This window comes from Thalassophryne amazonica, chromosome 1 (assembly GCF_902500255.1).
Source record: "Thalassophryne amazonica chromosome 1, fThaAma1.1, whole genome shotgun sequence".
Classification (NCBI taxonomy): Eukaryota; Metazoa; Chordata; class Actinopteri; order Batrachoidiformes; family Batrachoididae; genus Thalassophryne; species Thalassophryne amazonica.
Genome location: NC_047103.1, coordinates 149,891,898 through 149,917,962, shown reverse-complemented (window position 1 = coordinate 149,917,962; position 26,065 = coordinate 149,891,898). Strand labels below are relative to the sequence as shown.

The 26,065-nt window shown below is 41.7% G+C and overlaps 1 protein-coding gene across 1 annotated transcript; it reads right to left on the bottom strand.

Annotated features, from left to right (window-relative positions):
- Positions 1-3,429: 3,429 nt before the first annotated feature.
- Positions 3,430-9,375, bottom strand: mmadhca (metabolism of cobalamin associated Da). Its single transcript, XM_034175820.1, has 8 exons — positions 9,316-9,375; positions 8,847-8,885; positions 7,575-7,710; positions 6,717-6,934; positions 6,386-6,491; positions 4,384-4,499; positions 4,147-4,233; positions 3,430-4,063 (listed from the first exon to the last, which is right to left on the bottom strand). Exons 2-8 carry the CDS (start codon positions 8,856-8,858, stop codon positions 3,845-3,847), a joined length of 894 nt encoding a protein of 297 aa, XP_034031711.1. The 5' UTR covers positions 8,859-8,885; positions 9,316-9,375; the 3' UTR covers positions 3,430-3,844.
- Positions 9,376-26,065: the final 16,690 nt, after the last annotated feature.

Genomic DNA, 26,065 nt, shown 5'->3' with positions numbered 1-26,065 from the left:
AAATTGTGGGCTCCAAGTGGTTCACAAACAGGAATGAAAACAATCTCCTCCAACTTTGTTGGTGGCGGTAATAAATTAAATTAAATATGTTGTTTTTCTGTGGGAAGTAGGTCAATCCATGTATCAGTCATACCTGTTATCTTAAGAATTTTGTGAAGAAGTTAATTTACGGTATATATTTTTTCATGTTTTTTTCCCCCTAATCTCACTAACTTCTTTAAATAAAAAAAAAAAAAGTGATGGCTCGTTTTACTGAGCAGCACCAATTGTATTCAAACTGCCACATTTAAAATCATATCAAATCAATTTTATTTATATAGCGCCAAATCACAACAACAGTTGCCCCAAGGCGCTTTATATTGCAAGGCAAAAGCCATACAATAATCACAGAAAAACCCCAACGGTCAAAACGACCCCCTATGAGCAAGCACTTGGCGACAGTGGGAAGGAAAAACTCCCTTTTAACAGGAAGAAACCTCCAGCAGAACCAGTCTCAGGGAGGGGCAGTCTTCTGATGGGACTGGTTGGGGCTGAGGGGAGAGAATCAGGAAAAAGACATGATCAATCACTAATGATTAAATGCAGAGTGGTGCATACAGAGCAAAAAGAGAAAGAAACACTCAGTGCATCATGGGAACCCCCCAGCAGTCTACGTCTATAGCAGCATAACTAAGGGATGGTTCAGGGTCACCTGATCCAGCCCTAACTATAAGCTTTAGCAAAAAGGAAAGTTTTAAGTCTAATCTTAAAAGTAGAGAGGGTGTCTGTCTCCCTGATCTGAATTGGGAGCTGGTTCCACAGGAGAGGAGCCTGAAAGCTGAAGGCTCTGCCTCCCATTCTACTCTTAAAAACCCTAGGAACTACAAGTAGGCCTGCAGTCTGAGAGCAAAGCGCTCTATTGGGGTATCGTACTAAGAGGTCCCTAAGATAAGATGGGACCTGATTATTCAAAACCTTATAAGTAAGAAGAAGAATTTTAAATTCTATTCTAGAATTAACAGGAAGCCAATGAAGAGAGGCCAATATGGGTGAAATATGCTCTCTCCTTCTAGTCCCCGTCAGTACTCTAGCTGCAGCATTTTGAATTAACTGAAGGCTTTTCAGGGAACTTTTAGGACAACCTGATAATAATGAATTACAATAGTCCAGCCTAGAGGAAATAAATGCATGAATTAGTTTTTCAGCATCACTCTGAGACAAGACCTTTCTAATTTTAGAGATATTGCGCAAATGTAAAAAAGCAGTCCTACATATTTGCTTAATATGCGCATTGAAGGACATATCCTGATCAAAAATGACTCCAAGATTTCTCACAGTATTACTAGAGGTCAGGGTAATGCCATCCAGAGGAAGGATCTGGTTAGACACCATGTTTCTAAGATTTGTGTGGGCCAAGTACAATAACTTCAGTTTTATCTGAATTTAAAAGCAGGAAATTAGAGGTCATCCATGTCTTTATGTCTGTAAGACATTCCTGCAGTTTAACTAATTGGTGTGTGTCCTCTGGCTTCATGGATAGATAAAGCTGGGTATCATCTGCGTAACAATGAAAATTTAAGCAATGCTTTCTAATAATACTGCCTAAGGGAAGCATGTATAAAGTGAATAAAATTGGTCCTAGCACAGAACCTTGTGGAACTCCATAATTAACCTTAGTCTGTGAAGAAGACTCCCCATTTACATGAACAAATTGTAATCTATTAGATAAATATGATTCAAACCACCGCAGCGCAGTGCCTTTAATACCTATGGCATGCTCTAATCTCTGTAATAAAATTTTATGGTCAGCAAAAGCAGCACTGAGGTCTAACAGAGATGAGTCCACTGTCTGAGGCCATAAGATCATTTGTAACCTTCACTAATGCTGTTTCTGTACTATGATTAATTCTGAAACCTGACTGAAACTCTTCAAATAGACCATTCCTCTGCAGATGATCAGTTAGCTGTTTTACAACTACCCTTTCAAGAATTTTTGAGAGAAAAGGTTGGAGATTGGCCTATAATTAGCTAAATCAGCTCCATACCTTTTAGCTTCTTCCAAACTCAAAAATGGCACAAGACACTTTGCCCTGGAACATTTGAGCAGCATCTAATCCAATTACCGGCCTCGAAAATTGAGGGTACGAAAATGGCTGTAATTCCTGCACTTTTCTAGCAATTTGTATACAAGTACCAGATACTTAAAGATACAGTGCATACAATTAAGGAAGGTTTATTACCAGAAATGGAATATAATATTCATAACCACCTGTTCATTAGTGTAGAATTTACCTAGAACAATGATCAATGTTTTCATAAGAGCAGAATGAGCCCTTCATATTTAGCGAGGAGCCAAATATAAATGTGGTGAAGCCTTATTTTTGTGCAAGAGGCTCATACATACTGCTTACCATCATAAACTGTATATATACACACTGGACAAATCCCGCGTGACGTCATGTATGGGTTTTCTATAGACTCGGAACAGTTAAAATGACCCCTTGTCTGTGCGTGGCCATGTTGAGAGCCCTGCCTGCACTGATTCATGATGAACTCATTAATGCATAGGAAAAGGGACATCTTAAAAGATCCGTTAGGACGTTTCACCACACAATAAGCCACATCATTACAGGTGTTTGTAATAAAATACTCCAGACACAGCAACAGCAAGGCGCCGCTGCCGAGTGGACTCCGAGTTACAGTCGGAGGCTACGAGTAGTTGCCGCAGCTAAACTCAACAGCTGTCAGTCAAAGTAACCACGCCCACAACTATACAGAACTTTATTGCTTAAAATGTCTTAAACTAAGAAGTCAGAAAAAAAATTCACCATCTGTACAGTTGTCATGGAGGCAGAAACTATCTATGAATACCAAAATGTTTATTTTTATTTATATATTTTTTGTACCAGGCCGTAAACATGTATTTCTGCTGTTAATTAAGTTGGACATTTTAATAGGGAGTCCTATGGGAAAGTGCTCTTTTTTGGAGCTAGCCTCAAGTTGCCGGTCAACGCACAACCAGAAATTAAACTTCTGCTTTAGTGCCAAAATACAGGCTTGAGTGCTGCCGCTTGCTTATGACAAGGGAAGGCAAGGTGGCACGAATCCCTGTTGGCAAAGAGGCAAAAACGTGAAGGGAAAGAAAACTGTGACTCGCTACAGTATAATGCAATCTGCAGTCTCACCACTAGATAAAACAATCCTACACACTGTAGATTTAAGACTGACTCATTCATTCCTTCCTCAACATGTTTGTGGAAAACATGACTTCTTGCACATGATGCAAATATCAAAGTTGTGCAAAGCATTCAGAGGCTTGACTGTGTACAAGGGTTTGAAGTGACTAATATGGCTTAAAAAGAAGTGAACTTGCCCTTTAGGAGACAAATCACTGTTTGACTGCTTAGTACTAATGTTTTTGCCATTCGCTTCCATAACAACAGAGTGAGCTACATTTAAAGGGTTTCTGTTTAATTAAAAGCAGGGTGGACACCTTTGATCAAAATCACAAACAGGTGACAACATTGTCAAGTGTTATTTTATACACTTGTCAAGTGGAGAATGTCACATTCTGAGAAAATGTTTTAATTTGCAGTCAAAACACTGAGCATCTCTAGCATTAGTGAGAGAAAACCAGTGTTGATAACCGATGTAATCAGTCAAAAGCAGCACCAAGGTTGAATTTAAAAATCATCAAAGTAGGTCACAGCAAATGCCTCCAAAACACGGGCTGCAGTTACACAAAGACAAACTTCATGCAGCTTTCCAGCACTGATATAAATTTCATTTTCATGGTGTGTCAGTACATAAATAGAAGCCCTGGCTTTCAATAAGTTCTGTGAAATACGAAGAAAAAAAAAAGTAACTAGTTGTCATCAGAGTGTTCATTTGAACGTCCCAGGAGTCTTGCGACAGCAGAACTGTGAGTAGGTGCGTTGGTAAAAACTGTCCCCACAAACAGAGGCATTCCTCTGAGGATGTGATGAATAACTGTGCACGAGCCTGAAACCTCGATGTGGAATCCCAAATGCTGCAGCTCCTTCTCTGTTCTTAGTGTAGTCTGTCTCGCTGCAGATGCAAAGAACTGTTGGAAAGAAAAGATGAAAATTAATGAGCAGGTCTCCCACTGCTCGATGTGTGTTTGTGTGTAGTGGTTTGGTGACTTACAGCGTCTCCTGTTGTTGGGTCGATAAAGTCTGCCCAGTACCCTGCTGTCCACAGAGCAAAGCACATTTCTTTTGCACCGTTCACAAACTACAGCGGCAAGAAATGCAGTCAGCAGCTGAAACAGCTCATTCTCACATTCAATGTTGCAAAACTAAACCAATCCCTAAAAATACAGAAATAAACAAAAATGCCCCTTTACTATCATCCAGGTTTCCAAATTAAAACCATAAGACTCACTCTGTGCAGCAGCTGATTTCTGTCCTGCTCAGCCTCCTCACTGTGGCTGCTCTTCTGTGTCACTGTCACAACTGTAATGGCAGTAGGGGGCGCCGCTGGGAACAGCAGCTCAAGCTCTAGCACATGCAGATATAAGAGTCTTTAACAAATGCATTGCAAGAAATGATCAAAACACTACCCAGAGGAGCTGCATGCGTGAACGTAAATGCTGAAATCAGTGAGAACGAAGATTTTAGCAAACTTTAACATCCCGGCTACGTTGTACAAAGTTCACATACTGTACGACTGAGCCCAGGTGTTAATAAATCACATCACTGTCTGGAGAATTCAGTGCAAGCAACTAGGCATGTTGATGACTAATTTATACTGCAATATTACAAACAGAAGACGGACCAGTTACACGACTATGCCAACAAAAACATGCAAGATTCAGGAATTTCTGTTAGTTCTGACACTGTTAGACAAATCAAATGGTAACAGAGATTTCAGCATTGTACTTTTTGCAACATGTTCCGCCTCCTGCACGATCTATTCGGGGGCACCCCTCAACCTAAACCAAATTGAGTATTTCTGGTGTTTGTAAGGACCAATCTCCTGTTGTGTGCTTAAAGGTCAACTCCAGGCAATGACCAAATAATTAACTCTAGAGAAAAGTTGCCAATAGCCTGAAAACAGACAATCATAACACCCAGCAGCTGTAAGTACAGTGGCATGCAAAGGTTTGTCAACATTTGGCGTTTTAGATATTCCAATTATTTTAAGAGTTATACAGCTTGAGAAGAATTTTGGCAAAAAGAAGCTGTGAACTTTCAGTGACACTTTGCCTGAAGGCACATGGGAGTGTCAAGCTGGGATCTGATCAGTTTTCTTGGAACAAAGTTCTTATTTGTTCAACTCCAACATTAAGCTGTGCAACTAGTAATGCAACAGGGAAAAATTGCACTATCCCCACTTTCTCCAATCACAACCACAGAAAGTCATAACACCTATAAAGCAGTCATGGGTGTCTTGGTGGCTTCCCTCACCAGTCTTTTTCTTGCACGATAATTCAGTTTTTAAGAACTGCTACCAAGACAGATTTACAATGCTGTACTAATCTGTTTATATTTCTTAAAGATTGATATAACTGAGGTCCAAGACATATTCAGTGACTTTGAAAAGTTCATATATTCATCCCCTGACTTGTCTGAAGAAATCTGGCTATAAAAGTGGTGTTTAATCCTTATATTTAGAGTAACTTGCCCTCTTCCCAACTTTTTTGGAATGTGTCTCAGGCCTTGAATGCAGGAGTGCAAAGGCACCCAAAGAAAACTGGCTGGAAAAGGGATAACTTGGTTATGTTTTACTAAATAGCGCCCATACTCATGCATTCTATTATTTAACAGTTACATTTAATTTATATCATGTTGTAAAGACTGGTTTTCACTGACATACAGCTGCAACGATGAATCAATTATTCATAATTACAAAATGAATTCACCTATACAGATAACAGATTCATTATTCTTAAAAAAGTCCAAATTCTCAGCTTTCAGCTTCTTAAATGTGGATATTTTCTGGTTTCTTTACTTCTCTGACAGTAAACAGAACATGTATGGGTTGTAGACAAAACAAAGTATCTTAGGATGTTATCTTCAGCATCGGAAAACACTGATCAACATTTTTCCCTATTTCCTGATATTTTATGGCCTGATGCACAAACTGAGGAAATAATCGAATGATTAATTGATAATAAAACAATTAGTTGCAGCCTTACAGAGTTTAAGAGCACAGTTTTACAAGTTTAACATTGAGAAACCTGACTTGTGTTTTTAATGTAACAAATATTAAAATGTGTAAACCCCAAGGTTTACAACTTTAGATGTCACTACGTGTGTCTACAATAAACTGTGTTGTCACATTTTATAGTGTACAGTATAATGTAATTGTCTCTAAAGCTGGATAAAGTGTGAATACAGTGTTATCTTTTTAGTGAAATGGGCAGTGCTTCATTGGTCCGTACCTTTCCTTAACAGTTCAGGGCAGGAACTTATGGAACAGTCTGTGTGAGATTGAGTGAAGTACTGCTCAGCTTTGTGGACTCTTGCCGTTATGGAATCCAACTTCCCCTAAAGAGCAAACAAATATTTGTTTCAGGCTACAACTTTCCAGTTTCATCTGGGGACCCGCCAATGTACATTTTTTACCTTGTAAAGTATTTAAATCATCTTTATAAGCATGTGGTCAAGCAATAATGAACAAATCAAACCAGAATGGCTCCAAATGCACGTAATACTGTGATAATGACAACCAACAGCTTTATGTTTTTACATTACACAAATACGCATTCTTACGTGGAACTTGTTGACAAACTGTGCCAGTATGAAGTGGTGTCTCTCTGTGCTGCTCGGGGTAGTCAGGATGTCAGGAACCGTCCTATGGACAGGAGCTTTCTTTTGTTCTGCCGTGCCCTCCAGGTGGCAGTCAAAACCAACATTACCCGGTAACTGGAAACGCTGGTCCTGAGGTCCAAAAGGACCCATGTTCTCATCAGGCCACACAGTCCTGGGTCCTGAAAAAACAACAATTTTGTGCTTTTTGCAATTTCATATAATCTCCACAGTTTGGTGCTGAAAACCACATCTTGCACTCAATCCTGTCTGTGCACATGGTGTTATGTGCATATTGAACAGTCTTTGTAAGCAAATATGTTAAATTACATCAAATACACCTTCTGGAACTGTTACAATGTAAGCAAACATGAAAAATTAAAATTAACTCTTCCATGAACCAAAGGCCAGTACTACAATAACACTGCTAAATTTCTGATATCCGACCAATAGGAGGCGCTCACATACCCGACACTCCTACAGTGTGGTGTGGAGGTAATCATAGTTGTACTCGCAAACTTTTTCCAAAATATTATCTAATCCACAGGTAAACAATCAATCATGAGGCATATTTTGCATAATGTAATTTTTAAAAATGAAAATATGTGCATTCATTTTACAAGTTGCTTAAAAACACCCCTTATCTCACAATGTTTATTAAAGTGATAAGTTTAAGTGAAGGAGTGTGTGTGTGTACACACACACACTTCATAATTCACACTTGTGCTTCTCTATCAGAATAGAACACAACTGATGGGTGGGTGAGATAAACACTTGTGTTCAGTTTCTGCTGGCGAACAGTTCATTTACTTGCTACCTTACCTGTGTCTGTAGTAGACACAGCTATATAAGGCTCATCTGAACTCGCTGCAGAGAAGGTTCTGCTGATCCTGAGACCGGCTAATGCTTGTTGACCAGCAGTCCATGATAAGAAGAACCTACCCCGACCACAGAGGACCTACAGAGGAACAAGAGTTCAGTGATGATTCCTAAAGGGTTAATGCAATATTTTTGTGAAACCCCTTGAATTAAAGCTGAAAGTCTACACTACAAGCACAGCTTGTTTGTTTCATTTAAACTCCATTTTGGTGGTGTACAGAACCACATACAGTATGTTGCTGAGGCTCAGGACAGGTTTAGCTGCCTTTGCTACTGGTGCAATGGATCATAGTTGATGCATACGGACCACCCCCATGATTCAAGTATAGTAGTAGACCTGTAACAATCAATCCATTATTATGTTAATTTTATATTATTATATTAATCTATAACTACTTTGATCAGTTTTAAGTGTTTATGTCCAAATTCTGTGAATTCAGCTTCTTAAATGTGAATATTGTCTGGTTTCTCAACTCCTCTCTGACAGTATCTTGAATATGTTTCGAATGTGGAAAAAACAAGACACCCGAGGAGATTTTCTTGGGTTTGGGGAACACAGATTGATATTTTTCATGATTTTGTGGATCAAGCAACTAATGGATTTATCGAGAAAATAATCAACAGATTAATTAATCCTGAGACTCCTGAAAATAACTGTTTGTTGCACCCCTATGAAATATGCTAGGATTTTTTTTTTGTCTTTTAGTACCTCAAGAAGAGGCAAAGCTGTATACATTGTTTTTTCTTCCATATTTTTTTCTTATGACTGCCTTTTTAATTTCAGCAGTTCCTATAATTAATAGATATGAACTTTTTAAACACTGTAAATACTTATGATTTACTCAGACCAAAGGATAACCAAATAATTAGAAAATAATACCCCCCCCCCCCCAAAAAAAAAACAAAAACTAGATTACTGATTACAAAATGATCATCAGTTGTAGCCCTGTGACTCGGACATTCTCTTTCAGATAAGCCTCTGCCAATTCCTCCTGTAAGAGTTTGCTTTGTTGATATGTTCATGTGGTATCTGTGAATACACCAACAGGTTTTTCTAATTAATTTCAAATTAAAGTGCAGTACACCTCAATTTTTATTCACGTGATAACTGGTGTCAAATTTCCTAAATATGCCTTTTTACAAATGTTCTATTCTGACCTGACACATCGTGCACAATGTAACAAAAAAAAGGTTAAATTTAAAAATGGCACTCACACTGCTAGACATTGTAGCTCGTCCTCATTTGTTTTTAACCTGCGACCAGTGGGATAAAAAAAATATTAAAAACAGAAAACACTTCAAATCGAACAAGAAAAAAATAGCTAACAACTTAACCTTGCTAAGGTGATGTAAAAATTGCTTGGCATGTCTTACACAGATTCGCTAAATTACAGTTTCCAGCGTATCACCTACTTCAACAGTAATGCCGCCAATAAACACATAAATATTAATTTAAAAATGTGGCTAGTAAAACAAATGTAGCAAAAGTAGAGGCTAGTTCGGTTGCTAGTGCTGCATGCTAGGTAAATGTCAGCTAATGTTTTGACACTTTTAGTGTGAAACTTCCCTACTTTATTTTCCAAAATACAACATACAACGGCACTTCAACATATTTCGCATAACGAATTTAAAAGTCGTCGGCTTTAAATTTACTATTATTTAAAAACCCCATTTAGATTCTTACTTGTCAAATAGCACGTCCGCACATTTGCTAAAACAACGGAAAGTGAAGAAGGACAAAATACTAACGCCCATGCGCACAAGTGTTGTTTGTTTTTGCCATCCACATAGATTTAAGGATTTGTTTTTGTTTTTTTTGTTTTTTTTTTTGCCTTTTAAACATGTTTAGAAATCAAAACATCCCATTATCATGCAAGAGAAACATTTACAAAACATTTATATTTTTTAAAAATTAATCTGCTGAGGAAAAGCAAACACACCGTTTTCTTAAATGTCAGTGAAAGACATGAGTTTACCAACAATGCTGCTACAGATTAAATATGTAAACTGTGTGCAAACTAACAAACTAGTTCTTCCTGATACAAGCAGTGGCATAAAAAAGTTTGGAAACCCGTTGGATTTTACAGTCAGAGTCAGAATTGTTGGAACCCCTGAGTTTTATTAGTACGACATCTTTGAGGGTTTATAAAAAGAGGAAAATTGATTTAAAAAAATAAATGGTGTAAATAAAAACAGAAACAATATTGTAGTGTTGGGTAAATCTGTCGAGAGAGCAGGCAGTGCAAGAATCAGCAAAGATGACGTCATCTTAACAAAGCATTTTTCCTTTGTTGTTTCTTATTTAAATTTCTTATTTAAATTTATTTATTTTTCTAATTTATAGGTTTATTGAAGAGTCTGAAGCAAATACAAAGTCCCAAAAACTTATTGTGAATATTATTTTAATGTTGCACATTAATTGTTGCACATTAATTTCCATAGTGGTAAAGTCAGAGGGGGCGCTGTTTCTGCAAAACACGAATAACATGAAAATCAATGGAAGGTGGATTAACCAATTACACTCTAGTTGTTTCTGTTGCTTTTATTAAAAGCACAGTTGATTGACACATTGACACATTGTGAAAGGCGCACCTCACTTCAAGAAGGGGGATCAGGCCTACAGTTCTCTGTACCTAATAAACTGGCAACTGAGTGTAAATCTAGTCAAATACAGTAACCTTGCTAACTCTCTATCTCCCTCTCTGTGTCTCTCTTTCTCTCTTTTCTCACTCACACACACGCGCGCGCGCGCGCACACACACACACAGTATCTATCGCCTGTCATCAGATGAAAACAGAACATAGAACCTCTATAAACTGTTCAGGCGGCCGTTCACAGAGTCTTATTATTATTATTATAGTAGTATGTCTAATGTATCTGAACCAGTGAAATGCTTTAAATTTTTTATGAAGTTAATGCATGCTGTTAAACCCCATCTTCTGGCTTTGAATTCTGCCTGTGGTACAAGCTTAAAGTCAACATTTTGATTTAAACCACTGAATACTCCAGAGTGTGTCAGCTGTAATCTTTGCTTCGAATTATGTGATATCCTATCTTGATATTTAGTGTTGTCTATCGATAACCAGGTATTGCAGTTTAGTTAGTCCACAGTTGGTTTCTTCTTTTGAATTCAACTGAACTTTTGAACGTTGAGGCTTTCTTTAAATCACACTTTAAGATTGCTATGTCCTGAGCTTTGCTTTGAATTATGTGACATGTACGACGTAACGTGGCTATCGTTGGCGTACCGAAAACCTTTCAGTCCAAAGTGACTGCGGTCGAACAAAGCTCCTGCCCTGGACATGATTCATTTGTCCATTGTGCAATACAGCTGGATCTGAGATGCAAAGCGCTGCATCCCTGAAGGAAAGTTTGATGCTCAAATAAAACTCAGTTTCAGATCACATGACTGTGAAAAGTTTACATCTTCTATAAACTTTCATATGATCAAGTGGGTTTTACTCTCTTGAACCAAAATGAAATGAAAATGCTGAAATGAAGTGCTGGAACACATTTAAATGCACATTGACACTGACAGGCACTTGCATGCTCTGAGTCTGAGCAAACTATATTTAGGAATTATATTGTATTAATATTGTTTTCTCAACATTTTGAGGTGCGGCGCCCTAGCGCCCTCTGGTGACCGACCGCCCCTGATAAGTAACTTGTTTTAAAACGTAGCGGTTATAATTTGTAACCCATTACGTTGAATTCTATGAATTATATCCTGATTGTCCATGTTCAGTCACAAGATGGCAGCAAAGCAGCGCTTAATATGCCTGAACATTTTTGTTCTCCAAACAATGGCTTCCATGAATATTTAACTAAATAAATAAAATTACATTGTTTTGCTACCTGCAATATTTTTTTGAAATCCAAAACAAAATACTGTTCGAACCTGAAAACGCCCCATGCAAAATGTGCTTTTGGTCATAAAGCTGCTTTGCCATTGCAAAATATTGTCTTTGATTTTTCTCCTGTCCTCTAACTTTATAACAGCTGATGCAGCTGAGTCAAGGTGGACAGTCAACCTGTGAGGGCGCCAAGGAACCATCGCACCCCGCCCCCAGACCTGAGTCACGTGACGGAGCAAATGACATTTATAATTTGTTTTAAAGTTATCAAAAACAATTTAACTTGGCTTGTGTGCATGTGGATCCACTTTACAAATTAAGTCTGCGAAAGGTGTCATATTACGCATCTATTTTACACATTTTGTTTGTAACACAGACCAGCTTAGTGGCCGTGTCACACACTGCAGACCATGTTAGTGGGCATGTACACAGTGCAGACGGCTCAGTGGGCGTGCCACACAGTGCAGACCGGCTCAGTGGGTGTGTTACACAGTGCAGACCGGCTCAGTGGGCGTGCCACACAGTGCAGACCGGCTCAGTGGGCGTGTCACACAGTGCAGACCGGCTCAGTGCTCGTGTCAGACAGTGCAGACCGGCGCAGTGGACGTGTCACACAGTGCAGGCCGGCTCAGTGGGCGTGCCACACAGTGCAGACCAGGTTAGTGGGCATGTCACACAGTGCAGACCAGTTTAGTGAGCGTGTCACACACTGCAGACCAGGTTAGTGGGCATGTACACAGTGCAGACGGCTCAGTGGGCGTGCCACACAGTGCAGACTGGCTCAGTGGGCGTGCCACACAGTGCAGACCGGCGCAGTGGGCGTGTTGCACAGTGCAGACCGGCTCAGTGGGCATGTCACACAGTGCAGACCGGCTCAGTGGGCGTGCCACACAGTGCAGACCAGCTTAGTGGGCGTGTCACACACTGCAGACCAGGTTAGTGGGCATGTACACAGTGCAGACGGCTCAGTGGGCGTGCCACACAGTGCAGACAGGCTCAGTGGGCGTGCCACACAGTGCACACCGGCGTAGTGGGCGTGTTACACAGTGCAGACTGGCTCAGTGGTCGTGTCACACAGTGTACACCGGCGCAGTGGGCGTGTTACACAGTGCAGACCGGCTCAGTGGGCGTGTTACACAGTGCAGACCGGCTTAGTGGGCGTGCCACACAGTGCAGACCGGCTCAGTGGGCGTGCCACACAGTGCAGACCAGGTTAGTGGGCATGTCACACAGTGCAGACCAGTTTAGTGAGCGTGTCACACACTGCAGACCAGGTTAGTGGGCATGTACACAGGGCAGACGGCTCAGTGGGCGTGCCACACAGTGCAGACCGGCTCTGTGGGTGTGCCACACAGTGCACACCGGCGCAGTGGGCGTGTTACACAGTGCAGACTGGCTCAGTGGGCGTGCCACACAGTGCAGACCGGCGCAGTGGGCGTGTTGCACAGTGCAGACCGGCTCAGTGGGCATGTCACACAGTGCAGACCGGCTCAGTGGGCGTGCCGCACAGTGCAGACCAGCTTAGTGGGCGTGTCACACACTGCAGACCAGGTTAGTGGGCATGTACACAGTGCAGACGGCTCAGTGGGCGTGCCACACAGTGCAGACCGGCGCAGTGGGTGTGCCACACAGTACAGACCGGCTCAGTGGGCGTGTCACACAGTGCAGACCGGCTCAGTGGGCGTACCACACAGTGCAGACCGGCTCAGTGGGCGTGTCACACAGTGCAGACCGGCTCAGTGCTCGTGTCAGACAGTGCAGACCGGCGCAGTGGACGTGTCACACAGTGCAGGCTGGCTCAGTGGGCGTGCCACACAGTGCAGACCAGGTTAGTGGGCATGTCACACAGTGCAGACCAGTTTAGTGAGCGTGTCACACACTGCAGACCATGTTAGTGGGCATGTACACAGTGCAGACGGCTCAGTGGGCGTGCCACACAGTGCAGACCGGCTCAGTGGGTGTGTTACACAGTGCAGACCGGCTCAGTGGGCGTGCCACACAGTGCAGACCGGCTCAGTGGGCATGTCACACAGTGCAGACCGGCTCAGTGCTCGTGTCAGACAGTGCAGACCGGCGCAGTGGACGTGTCACACAGTGCAGGCCGGCTCAGTGGGCGTGCCACACAGTGCAGACCAGGTTAGTGGGCATGTCACACAGTGCAGACCAGTTTAGTGAGCGTGTCACACACTGCAGACCAGGTTAGTGGGCATGTACACAGTGCAGACGGCTCAGTGGGCGTGCCACACAGTGCAGACTGGCTCAGTGGGCGTGCCACACAGTGCAGACCGGCGCAGTGGGCGTGTTGCACAGTGCAGACCGGCTCAGTGGGCATGTCACACAGTGCAGACCGGCTCAGTGGGCGTGCCACACAGTGCAGACCAGCTTAGTGGGCGTGTCACACACTGCAGACCAGGTTAGTGGGCATGTACACAGTGCAGACGGCTCAGTGGGCGTGCCACACAGTGCAGACAGGCTCAGTGGGCGTGCCACACAGTGCACACCGGCGTAGTGGGCGTGTTACACAGTGCAGACTGGCTCAGTGGTCGTGTCACACAGTGTACACCGGCGCAGTGGGCGTGTTACACAGTGCAGACCGGCTCAGTGGGCGTGTTACACAGTGCAGACCGGCTTAGTGGGCGTGCCACACAGTGCAGACCGGCTCAGTGGGCGTGCCACACAGTGCAGACCAGGTTAGTGGGCATGTCACACAGTGCAGACCAGTTTAGTGAGCGTGTCACACACTGCAGACCAGGTTAGTGGGCATGTACACAGGGCAGACGGCTCAGTGGGCGTGCCACACAGTGCAGACCGGCTCTGTGGGTGTGCCACACAGTGCACACCGGCGCAGTGGGTGTGTTACACAGTGCAGACTGGCTCAGTGGGCGTGCCACACAGTGCAGACCGGCGCAGTGGGCGTGTTGCACAGAGCAGACCAGCTCAGTGGGCATGTCACACAGTGCAGACCGGCTCAGTGGGCGTGCCACACAGTGCAGACCAGCTTAGTGGGCGTGTCACACACTGCAGACCAGGTTAGTGGGCATGTACACAGTGCAGACGGCTCAGTGGGCGTGCCACACAGTGCAGACAGGCTCAGTGGGCGTGTTACACAGTGCAGACCGGCTTAGTGGGCGTGCCACACAGTGCAGACCGGCGCAGTGGGCGTGCCACACAGTACAGACCGGCTCAGTGGGCGTGTCACACAGTGCAGACCGGCTCAGTGGGCGTACCACACAGTGCAGACTGGCTCAGTGGGCGTGTCAGACAGTGCAGACCAGGTTAGTGGGCGTGTCACACACTGCAGACCAGGTTAGTGGGCGTGCCACACAGTGCAGACCAGGTTAGTGGGCATGTCACACACTGCAGACCAGGTTAGTGGGCATGTACACAGTGCAGACGGCTCAGTGGGCGTGCCACACAGTGCAGACCGGCACAGTGGGCATGTCACACAGTGCAGAACGGCGCAGTGGGCATTTCACAGAGTGCAGACCGGCTCAGTGGGCGTGTCACACAGTGCAGACCGACGCAGTGGACATTTCACAGAGTGCAGACCGGCTCAGTGGGCGTGTCACACAGTGCAGACCGGCTCAGTAGGCATTTCAGAGTGCAGACCGGCTCAGTGGGCGTGTCACACAGTGCAGACCGACTCAGTGGGTGTGTCAATCAGTGCAGACTGGATCAGTGGGCATGTCACACAGTGCAGACCGGCGCAGTGGGTGTGCCACACAGTGCAGACCGGCTCAGTGGGCGTGCCACACAGTGCAGACCAGCTCACTGGGTGTGTCACACAGTGCAGACCGGCTTAGTGGGCATGTTAGTGCAGACTGGGTCAGTGGGTGTGTTACGCAGTGCAGACGACTCAGTGGGCGTTTTACTGCAGACCAGCTCAGTGGGCGTGTCACACAGAGGAAGCAGGACTCCAGATGTTATGTATGTCATAGGAGAACAACATGAGCCACCTCAGTCCTACATTTGGTAATAGAAGGAAAATTTTTATGCTCACTGACTGAACTGTGGGACTTAATTATTTTTAACTTGAAAACCCAGAAATAACTGTAAAATATGAAAAAAATAAAATCTCACAAGATGACCCTGTTAAAATGGGAGGACGGTGTGTGACAATTTGATACTGTCTCAGCAAAACCTGTGCAAACACACTCTGTTTTCAGTGTCGTTCCCACAGATTCAGCAAAACCATCACCGTGATCAATAAAGTTTACAATCAGAATGCAGGAATTGTGGTAGAACTCTGTGGAGACTTGGAGGTGGATGTTATGAACGACAAGGGCAGTGGTAAGGTGCAGTTTGCTGGTGTAAACACTTGTCTTTAGCTGACTTGGACAAGCTGATTAACACTTTTTCTGAGCTGACAGGATGTGCAGGGGGACGATTCTCCGGGCTTCACTCAGAAAGAGCCGGGCTGTCAGTGAATCTCCCACAGCATTAGTTAGAACAGCCATGCAGCATCAGCCCTCCACTGAGACTTGGTGGGATGCACACGCACGCACGCACACACACACACAAGTCAACAAACATGCACCATACCCCAAATGATTTCCCCACCTCTGGCACACTCCTACTCCTGGTTGTTTGCAGGTTCAGAACCAAAGAATCCAAAAGAAGGAGGTAGTGGAAATTCAGTGCTCTGAGATAACAAGCAGCTTGTCTGAGCAACACAACATTACACAAATACATCAACACCATTTGCTGACACGCTGATACAACCAGGCAAACAGAAGCTCAAATCTATCACGTTTCTAATCAAGCATAATCTTATTGCTATGTTCAATGTTCTACAAATATTTAGCATTTTAGCAGCATATTTCTCTTACCAAGACAGAAAAGAATTTCAAACATCATTTAGAGATGTGAACGTACAAATGACATCAGACTAATACTTTCCAACATTAAATTTTATTCCCAGAAGTTGGAAAAAAGAGCTTTAAATCAGAAGTGGCTGACTCCGTGGTATAACTCACAAACTCGCAGCTTAAAGCAGATAACCCGTACGTTGGAGAGGAAATGGCGTCTCACTAATTTAGAAGATCTTCACTTAGCCTGGAAAAAGAGTCTGTTGCTCTATAAAAAAAGCCCTCCGTAAAGCTAGGACATCTTACTACTCATCACTAATTGAAGAAAATAAGAACAACCCCAGGTTTCTTTTCAGCACTGTAGCCAGGCTGACAAAGAGTCAGAGCTCTATTGAGCCGAGTATTCCTTTAACTTTAACTAGTAATGACTTCATGACTTTCTTTGCTAATAAAATTGTAACTATTAGAAAAAAAATTACTCATAACCATCCCAAAGACGTATCGTTATCTTTGGCTGCTTTCAGTGATGCCAGTATTTGGTTAGACTCTTTCTCTCAGATTGTTCTGTCTGAGTTATTTTCATTAGTTACTTCATCCAAACCATCAACATGTCTATTAGACCCCATTCCTACCAGGCTGCTCAAGGAAGCCCTACCATTATTTAATGCTTCGATCTTAAATATGATCAATCTATCTTTATTAGTTGGCTATGTACCACAGGCTTTTAAGGTGGCAGTAATTAAACCATTACTTAAAAAGCCATCACTTGACCCAGCTATCTTAGCTAATTATAGGCCAATCTCCAACCTTCCTTTTCTCTCAAAAATTCTTGAAAGGGTAGTTGTAAAACAGCTAACTGATCATCTGCAGAGGAATGGTCTATTTGAAGAGTTTCAGTCAGGTTTTAGAATTCATCATAGTACAGAAACAGCATTAGTGAAGGTTACAAATGATCTTCTTATGGCCTCAGACAGTGGACTCATCTCTGTGCTTGTTCTGTTAGACCTCAGTGCTGCTTTTGATACTGTTGACCATAAAATTTTATTACAGAGATTAGAGCATGCCATAGGTATTAAAGGCACTGCGCTGCGGTGGTTTGAATCATATTTATCTAATAGATTACAATTTGTTCATGTAAATGGGGAATCTTCTTCACAGACTAAGGTTAATTATGGAGTTCCACAAGGTTCTGTGCTAGGACCAATTTTATTCACTTTATACATGCTTCCCTCAGGCAGTATTATTAGACGGCATTGCTTAAATTTTCATTGTTACGCAGATGATACCCAGCTTTATCTATCCATGAAGCCAGAGGACACACACCAATTAGCTAAACTGCAGGATTGTCTTACAGACATAAAGACATGGATGACCTCTAATTTCCTGCTTTTAAACTCAGATAAAACTGAAGTTATTGTATTTGGCCCCACAAATCTTAGAAACATGGTGTCTAACCAGATCCTTACTCTGGATGGCATTACCCTGACCTCTAGTAATACTGTGAGAAATCTTGGAGTCATTTTTGATCAGGATATGTCATTCAAAGCGCATATTAAACAAATATGTAGGACTGCTTTTTTGCATTTACGCAATATCTCTAAAATTAGAAAGGTCTTGTCTCAGAGTGATGCTGAAAAACTAATTAATGCATTTATTTCCTCTAGGCTTGACTACTGTAATTCATTATTATCAGGTTGTCCTAAAAGTTCCCTGAAAAGCCTTCAGTTAATTCAAAATGCTGCAGCTAGAGTACTAACGGGGACTAGAAGGAGAGAGCATATTTCACCCATATCGGCCTCTCTTCATTGGCTTCCTGTTAATTCTAGAATAGAATTTAAAATTCTTCTTCTTACTTATAAGGTTTTGAATAATCAGGTCCCATCTTATCTTAGGGACCTCATAGTACCATATTACCCCAATAGAGCGCTTCGCTCTCAGACTGCAGGCTTACTTGTAGTTCCTAGGGTTTGTAAGAGTAGAATGGGAGGCAGAGCCTTCAGCTTTCAGGCTCCTCTCCTGTGGAACCAGCTCCCAATTCAGATCAGGGAGACAGACACCCTCTCTACTTTTAAGATTAGGCTTAAAACTTTCCTTTTGCTAAAGCTTATAGTTAGGGCTGGATCAGGTGACCCTGAACCATCCCTTAGTTATGCTGCTATAGACGTAGACTGCTGGGGGGTTCCCATGATGCACTGAGTGTTTCTTTCTCTTTTTGCTCTGTATGCACCACTCTGCATTTAATCATTAGTGATTGATCTCTGCTCCCCTCCACAGCATGTCTTTTTCCTGATTCTCTCCCTCAGCCCCAACCAGTCCCAGCAGAAGACTGCCCCTCCCTGAGCCTGGTTCTGCTGGAGGTTTCTTCCTGTTAAAAGGGAGTTTTTCCTTCCCACTGTCGCCAAGTGCTTGCTCACAGGGGGTCGTTTTGACCGTTGGGGTTTTTACGTAATTATTGTATGGCCTTGCCTTACAATATAAAGCGCCTTGGGGCAACTGTTTGTTGTGATTTGGCGCTATATAAATAAAATTGATTGATTGATTGAAAAAGCTGTTTAAATTCATGCTAAAATTGCAGTTATTTTACTGGATGTTAATGAGTGTGCAATAGTATTAAAAATAAATTAAAAAATTAATTATAAATAATCTATTTTATATTAATCCTTTCCAAAATAAAGAGCTGAATGCTGTGACCTCACCCACAAAAAAGTCCACAAAGAGTCCAGTACATCAATTAAATAACTAAATAATAAATAAATAAATAAATAAATAACCTTTGGTTTTCAAACTTGTTCACATTTCTAGTGTCACTTTTACCATCCTGAAGCCTCTCCTCCCACCCGTGTGTCTCTCATGCTCTACTTTTCTGTCAACTTTCCCCTGGTTGGCTGTCCTAAAAAATAATATTTACAGTAGTGTTCAGAATAATAGTAGTGCTATGTGACTAAAAAGATTAATCCAGGTTTTGAGTATATTTCTTATTGTTACATGGGAAACAAGGTACCAGTAGATTCAGTAGATTCTCACAAATCCAACAAGACCAAGCATTCATGATATGCACACTCTTAAGGCTATGAAATTGGGCTATTAGTGAAGAAAAAAGTAGAAAAGAGGGTGTTCACAATAATAGTAGCATCTGCTGTTGACGCTACAAACTCAAAACTATTATGTTCAAACTGCTTTTTTTTAGCAATCCTGTGAATCACTAAACTAGTATTTAGTTGTATAACCACAGTTTTTCATGATTTCTTCACATCTGCGAGGCATTAATTTTGTTGGTTTGGAACCATAATGTTGCTTGTTTACTAGTGTGCTTGGGGTCATTGTCTTGTTGAAACACCCATTTCAAGGGTATGTCCTCTTCAGCATAAGGCAACATGACCTCTTCAAGTATTTTGACATATCCAAACTGATCCATGATACCTGGTATGCGATATTTAGGCCCAACACCATAGTAGGAGAAACATGCCCATATCATGATGCTTGCACCACCATGCTTCACTGTCTTCACTGTGAACTGTGGCTTGAATTCAGAGTTTGGGGGTTGTCTCACAAACTGTCTGCGGCCCTTGGACCCAAAAAGAACAATTTTACTCTCATCAGTCCACAAAATATTCCTCCATTTCTCTTTAGGCCAGTTGATGTGTTCTTTGGCAAATTGTAACCTCTTCTGCACATGTCTTTTATTTAACAGAGGGACTTTGCGGGGGATTCTTGCAAATAAATTAGCTTCACACAGGCATCTTCTAACTGTCACAGCACTTACAGGTAACTCCAGACTGTCTTTGATCATCCTGGAGCTGATCAGTGGGTGAGCCTTTGCCATTCTGGTTATTCTTTTATCCATTTTGATGGTTGTTTTCCATTTTCTTCCACACGTCTCTGTTTTTTTTTTTTTTTTTGTCCATTTTAAAGCACTGGAGATCATTGTAGATGAACAGCCTATAATTTTTTAAGTTTTCCCCTCTCCAATCAACTTTTTAATCAAACTACGCTGTTCTTCTGAACAATGTCTTGAACGTCCCATTTTCCTCAGGCTTTCAAAGAGAAAAGCATGTTCAACAGGTGCTGGCTTCATACTTACACTCACTTGCCTGGGTAAGAAGGAGATAAATCGGTTGCAGTATGTCCAGAACTCTGCTGCGAGGCTTCTGACCTGCACCAACAGGAGAACCCACATCACGCCTATTTTGGAATCCCTCCACTGGCTCCCTGTTGCCTCCAGAATTAATTTTAAAATCTTGGTTTTGACTTTCAGAGCACTACATGGTCAGGCTCCTGATTACATTGCTGACTTGATTCAGCCTTACACCTCAGCCCGCAGCCTCAGATCTTTAGGTCAGAACCTGTTGATGGTTCCTTGAACCTCCTTTAAAACTCGAGGAGACTGATCTTTTAAAGCCGTAGCGCCTCGTCTCTGGAATGAAGTCCCTCTGTCCCTGCGATCCCTGGACTCTGTTGAGATGTTCAAAAAGCAACTAAAGACTCTACTTTTTAAACAGGCTTTTCATGGCCAATAATCTTTTAGTACTGAGTGTGTATTTTTACTGTATATTTTTATTGTTTTACCTTGTAAAGCGCTTTGTGACCCCTGTCTGTGAAAAGCGCTATATAAATAAAGTTTACTTACTTACTTACTTACTTACATAGGGGACACCTGATTCACACCTGTTTGTTCCACAGAATTGACGAACTCACTGACTGAATGCCACACTACTATTATTGTGAACACCCCCTTTTCTACTTTTTTTTACTAATAGCCCAATTTCATAGCCTTAAGAGTGTGCATATCATGAATGCTTGGTCTTGTTGGATTTGTGAGAATCTACTGAATCTACTGGTACCTTGTTTCCCATGTAGCAATAAGAAATATACTCAAAACCTGGATTAATCTTTTTAGTCACATAGCACTACTATTATACTGAACACTACTGTAGATAAATAGACAAATACATAGACAAGATATGGATTTTTTTTTTATCTCTAAATGAAAGGTACACTAAATGATGAGGTTTTCTATATAAATATTTAGCTTCACTAAATTTATGTGCAGAAGGAAATTATCACATGGCCATAAATAAACTTTTTGCTGACCTTATTCGGCCCGTGGGCCACCAGTTTGCAACCATAGGTTTAGCCGTTGAGGTTATACAACCACAGTCTTCAGCAATCACTGACCCACAATTCAGAATGACTGTGTGTGGTATCAGTCATTTTTGTGACCTGTTTTCTGTGGCCTGTAGGTTTGATGGCAACAGAAGAATGAGCTGAAGTCTTAAGTAGAGCAACAGCTGGGAAACTTGCAGATAAACCCACATGTGAGACAAGGTCTTGTTATTGCCATGTTGTCAGGCCTCAGCGGATCTTGCCTGGAATCAGTGCTTTCCCATTGTTGTTTCATCTGTTGTCATCGACCAAATTTCCATCTCACACCTTGTCTGCTACCTGTCTGCATCAGCAGCATTCACTCGCTCACTAATGACACAGCTTCCTGTTTCTGTGGCATATGAGGATGACAGACTCAGGGTAGGTGGAATTGGGGGGGGTCAGGTCAGGTCTGATTCTTCACCTGCGTCTCTAGCGCACCCCGACGTCACTCACATTCCCTGGTGACAGTTTGTACTGCATTTGTTATAGAGTGTCACATAGAGCTATAGAGTCCTACACACCATGAAGGCCTTTGCACAAACTGGAAACTTATTAGGCTCCAGACAAATCTGATTTTAATCATTTACAAGATTAAAATTTTAAATCAAATGCAAGCACACAACAAAGCAGTGAGAAAACTCCGTCTATAAAACGCTACAATATGAAATGTTTTTATTTTTTTTCCTAATATCTATCTATCTATCTATCTATCTATCTATCTATCTATCTATCTATCTATCTATCTATCTATCTATCTATCTATCTATCTATCTAAATTCTTGGTCTTTTAGTGAAGCTCAGGGCTAGTGTTGTGAAAGTGTAGTGACACGGACCCACAACAGGGGGCGCAAATGAACGGTCAATAGATGAGCCAAAAAATAATTTAATGTTGTGAAGGTGCACAACGAACGTACAGACAATCTCAGAATATGATTACAGTCAATCCAAAAAGGTGACGTGTGGGCAGGCTCGAGGATAGAAGACGTCTGTCCTGAGAAGAGCCGGAACCACACGATTTCCGCCGCCACCGAACCTGGTGAATACTGCAGCCGCCAAGTCCCGAATTCCCAGGTGATCACCGTCCCCGACTGTCGGATCTGGTACTGCTGGCGAAGAACAAAGACAGTCAAGTGTGGGTGTGTGTACACCCTGTAACAACAACGGTGGGAATGCCACCTCCACCTCTCACTCAATATTCTGCAGAGTACCGCAGTGATTTCTCAGGGGAAAAGAGTGCCGTCCAGCACTCACTCAGCTTCCACCGACAGAGGTACCGGTACTCCTGCAAACACTCACAATATACAGATGATATTGTAACACAAACGACTGAGGATATTACCTCCAAAGAAGTACGATATCTAGGCAATGAGGTGGAGATGACGTCTGGTCTTTATGGAGTGAGATGATGTAGAGTAGATGGGTGACAGCTGTCAAGAGATAATGAGTGATAGCTGTCACCCCCGGCTGTGTCCGTGGCGGCAGCGCCCTCTCGTGCCTGAAGCCCGCACTTCAGGCAGGGCGCCCACTGGTAGTGGGCCAGCAGTACCTCCTCTTCTGGCGGCCCACACACAACAGGCTAGTGCAGTATTTCTTCTGTTTTTCTTGTTGTTTAATGCTGACAAATTATACTGCATTTCTTGTCTTTCTGATGCCTGATTCTGTTTTTTCTCTCTGTTTAAGGTGTGAGATAGGTGTGGTATTTGTGCTGGAGACCCTCCTGTCCTGTGCACCAATAGCATTTCTTGTATATTCCTTTTGTGAATTGTTCTGTAATTTGTGTCTTTAGCATGGCCCAAACAGAGGGTCACCCCTTTGAGTCTGGTCTGCTTGAGGTTTCTTCCTCAGAGGGAGTTTTTCCTTACCACTGCTGCTCTGGGTGTTAGTAAGGTTAGACCTTACTTGTGTGAAGCACCTTGAGGCAACTCTGTTGTGGTTTGGCGCTATATAAATCAAAATAAATTGTAATCTATCTATCTATCTATCTATCTATCTATCTATCTATCTATCTATCTATCTATCTATCTATCTATCTATCTATCTATCTATCTATCTATCTATCTATCTATCTATCTATCTATCTATCTATCTATCTATCTATCTATCTATCTATCTATCTATCTATCTAGTTTTGGCTAAGGTGTTTAGATCTTTCAAAAGTATTTCATACGGTAAACCATGAAATTTTGCTTTCAAAGTTAAACAAATATGGATTTAAGGCAACTATACACACATGGCTTAGTAATTATTTATCTGAAAGAAAACAGTATGTTTCTCTAAACCTGGACTCGGATATCAATTGTATAGAGTGTGGAGTACCTCAAGGTTCAATTCTGTGGCCGTTATTGTTCATAATATACGTATATTAATGATTTTGCATCTGTTTCTACTACTACATTCCCTTTGTTGTTCGCTGATAATATTACTCTTTTTACTTTCCAGCAAAGATATTGATAGTTTGGTAGTACTTTAAATGATGATCTTTGTAATTATTCAACCTGGTTCAAAGCCAATAGATTATTGTTAAATATTAAAAAAAAGACTAATTTTATGTTATTTGCTGGCAATAAAAAATGTAATCATGGTGTAATGAAAATTTGCATTGATAATGAAATAATATCAAGGGTCTCATCTATATGTTTTTTGGGTGTGTGGATAGATGAGAAACTGTCTTGGAGAGAACATACGTATTGATCATGTTTGTAACAAAATAACCAAATCAATAGGAATCATAAGCAAAATAAGATATTTAATACATCACAAATGTCTTTTAACATTATATTATAGTTTAGTTTATCCATATTTAAGTTATTGTAATATCGTATGGGGAAGTACCTTTGCAACTTATATAAACAAAATATTTCTTCTACAGAAAAAAATTTGCCCGAATAGCTACTCATTCGAAACCTTGTGCTCCAAGTGCAGCTCTGTTTTTTGAATTGCAACTCGTAAATATTTTCCGTCTAAACATTTCCTTGACTTGTACGTTTGTTTTTGGCGCTCTCTATGATATTAAGTGGCCTTCCTTCAATAAATATTATTTTGTGCATGACCATCAAATTCATAATTATCCGACCAGGCAGGTTGCACATTTGCATTTACCTTTGCATAGAGCAACTCGATATCAGCATCACATCAGATATCATGGCGTTAAATCTTGGAATGGTAATGTACATCTTGTGACTCCATCTATCACCTTATATATGTATAAAAGTGGGCTAAAAGCGAAGATCCTGCAGGAGTATATACAATGATTTGTTTAATTTGGAAAAATGGGGTAATTCTGTTGTATTCTGTTATGTTCGCTTTGTTTGGGAGTGGATTCTTTATAAGCCTTTTGGCTTCCACCACTCCCTTGCACTTTATTTATATTATATTTTTTTTCTCTCCCTCTCTCTTTAGTTGTTTTATGTATATACATTATTTTATGTGTTTTATTTTGTGTTAAATAAACAAATGAAAAAAAATGAAAATGAATGAAGGTGAAGGTCATTGGAGTCAAAGGTGAAAGTTTAGATTTTTCACTCTGCTGTCCACCAAAGTTGGTACACCTATCGAGGTTGATTCTGGAATTGCCCAGGCTAAGTCAAATTTGCCAAACGTCAATCACTGGGGTCAAGGTCATTGGGTCAAAGGTAAAAATTCAATTTTTTTCTGGGGTGATTTGCACCAAACCTGGCATACATGCGGAGGCAGGTTCTTGAACTTCACAGGTGAGATCAAATTTTCAAAAGGTCAACTGCTGTGGTCAAAGGTCAAAATAAAAATGTTCATTTTGATTTAGTGAGTTCCGGAATTGCCGATCAAGGTTAAATTTGCCAAAGGGCAACCACTGGGGCCGAGGTCATGTCTGCCTGTCTGTCTGTTGTCCAACTCCTCCCATGTAATTTGGATGATTTTAACCCAAATAAGAGTATCTCCGATTTGATCATGATCATATTTCACCAAAACCCTCTCAGGACCACCCGTTTTACTCAGCAGAGTATTGATTCTTGCGCCCAAGTTTGATCGTAAGCTTTAACACTAAGAACCCAGCTGACAAAACTGTAACAAAAAGGGTGACTTTTTTTAATTTCTTGTTTAACACATTTCTTGTTTATACATGATGCTCATTTGTCTGAGTGAATTCCAAAATGCTCTGAGCGCTGTCAGCGCTGCTGAAGTGTGCAATCAGGTCTTTTTCCCAGTAGTGAGCCCGGCGGCTGCAGTCATTAATGAGCCAGCAGTAGGTGTCTGAGTGTGCTGCAACTCTTTAGAGCTTAAAATTATGTATATGTGTGCAGTTTGGCTGCAGAGGGCCCCGGGGTGCACCTACACCGTGGGAACTGACTGATACTCGAAGAGGAAGAAAATGATTGTGCTGGAAAACCTCCTGCTTCACCTCGTCACTGTTTGTTTGTTTGTTTAGTTTGTGCAGCAACATCAGCACCCAAGCTGAAAACTGCAAAGTGTTCATTTAAATTCAGAAAAGTAGCAATTATGAGGATGTTCAGGGATTTTGTGCACCTATCGTTTATGCTACTTTACATGTCATGAATGTAAAAAGAAGGCTTATAAAACTTGTGGTGTTAAAGCAGCATTCTGTTTTGAATGCTATTCACATAACAGCATGAGAACACAGAAAGGGCA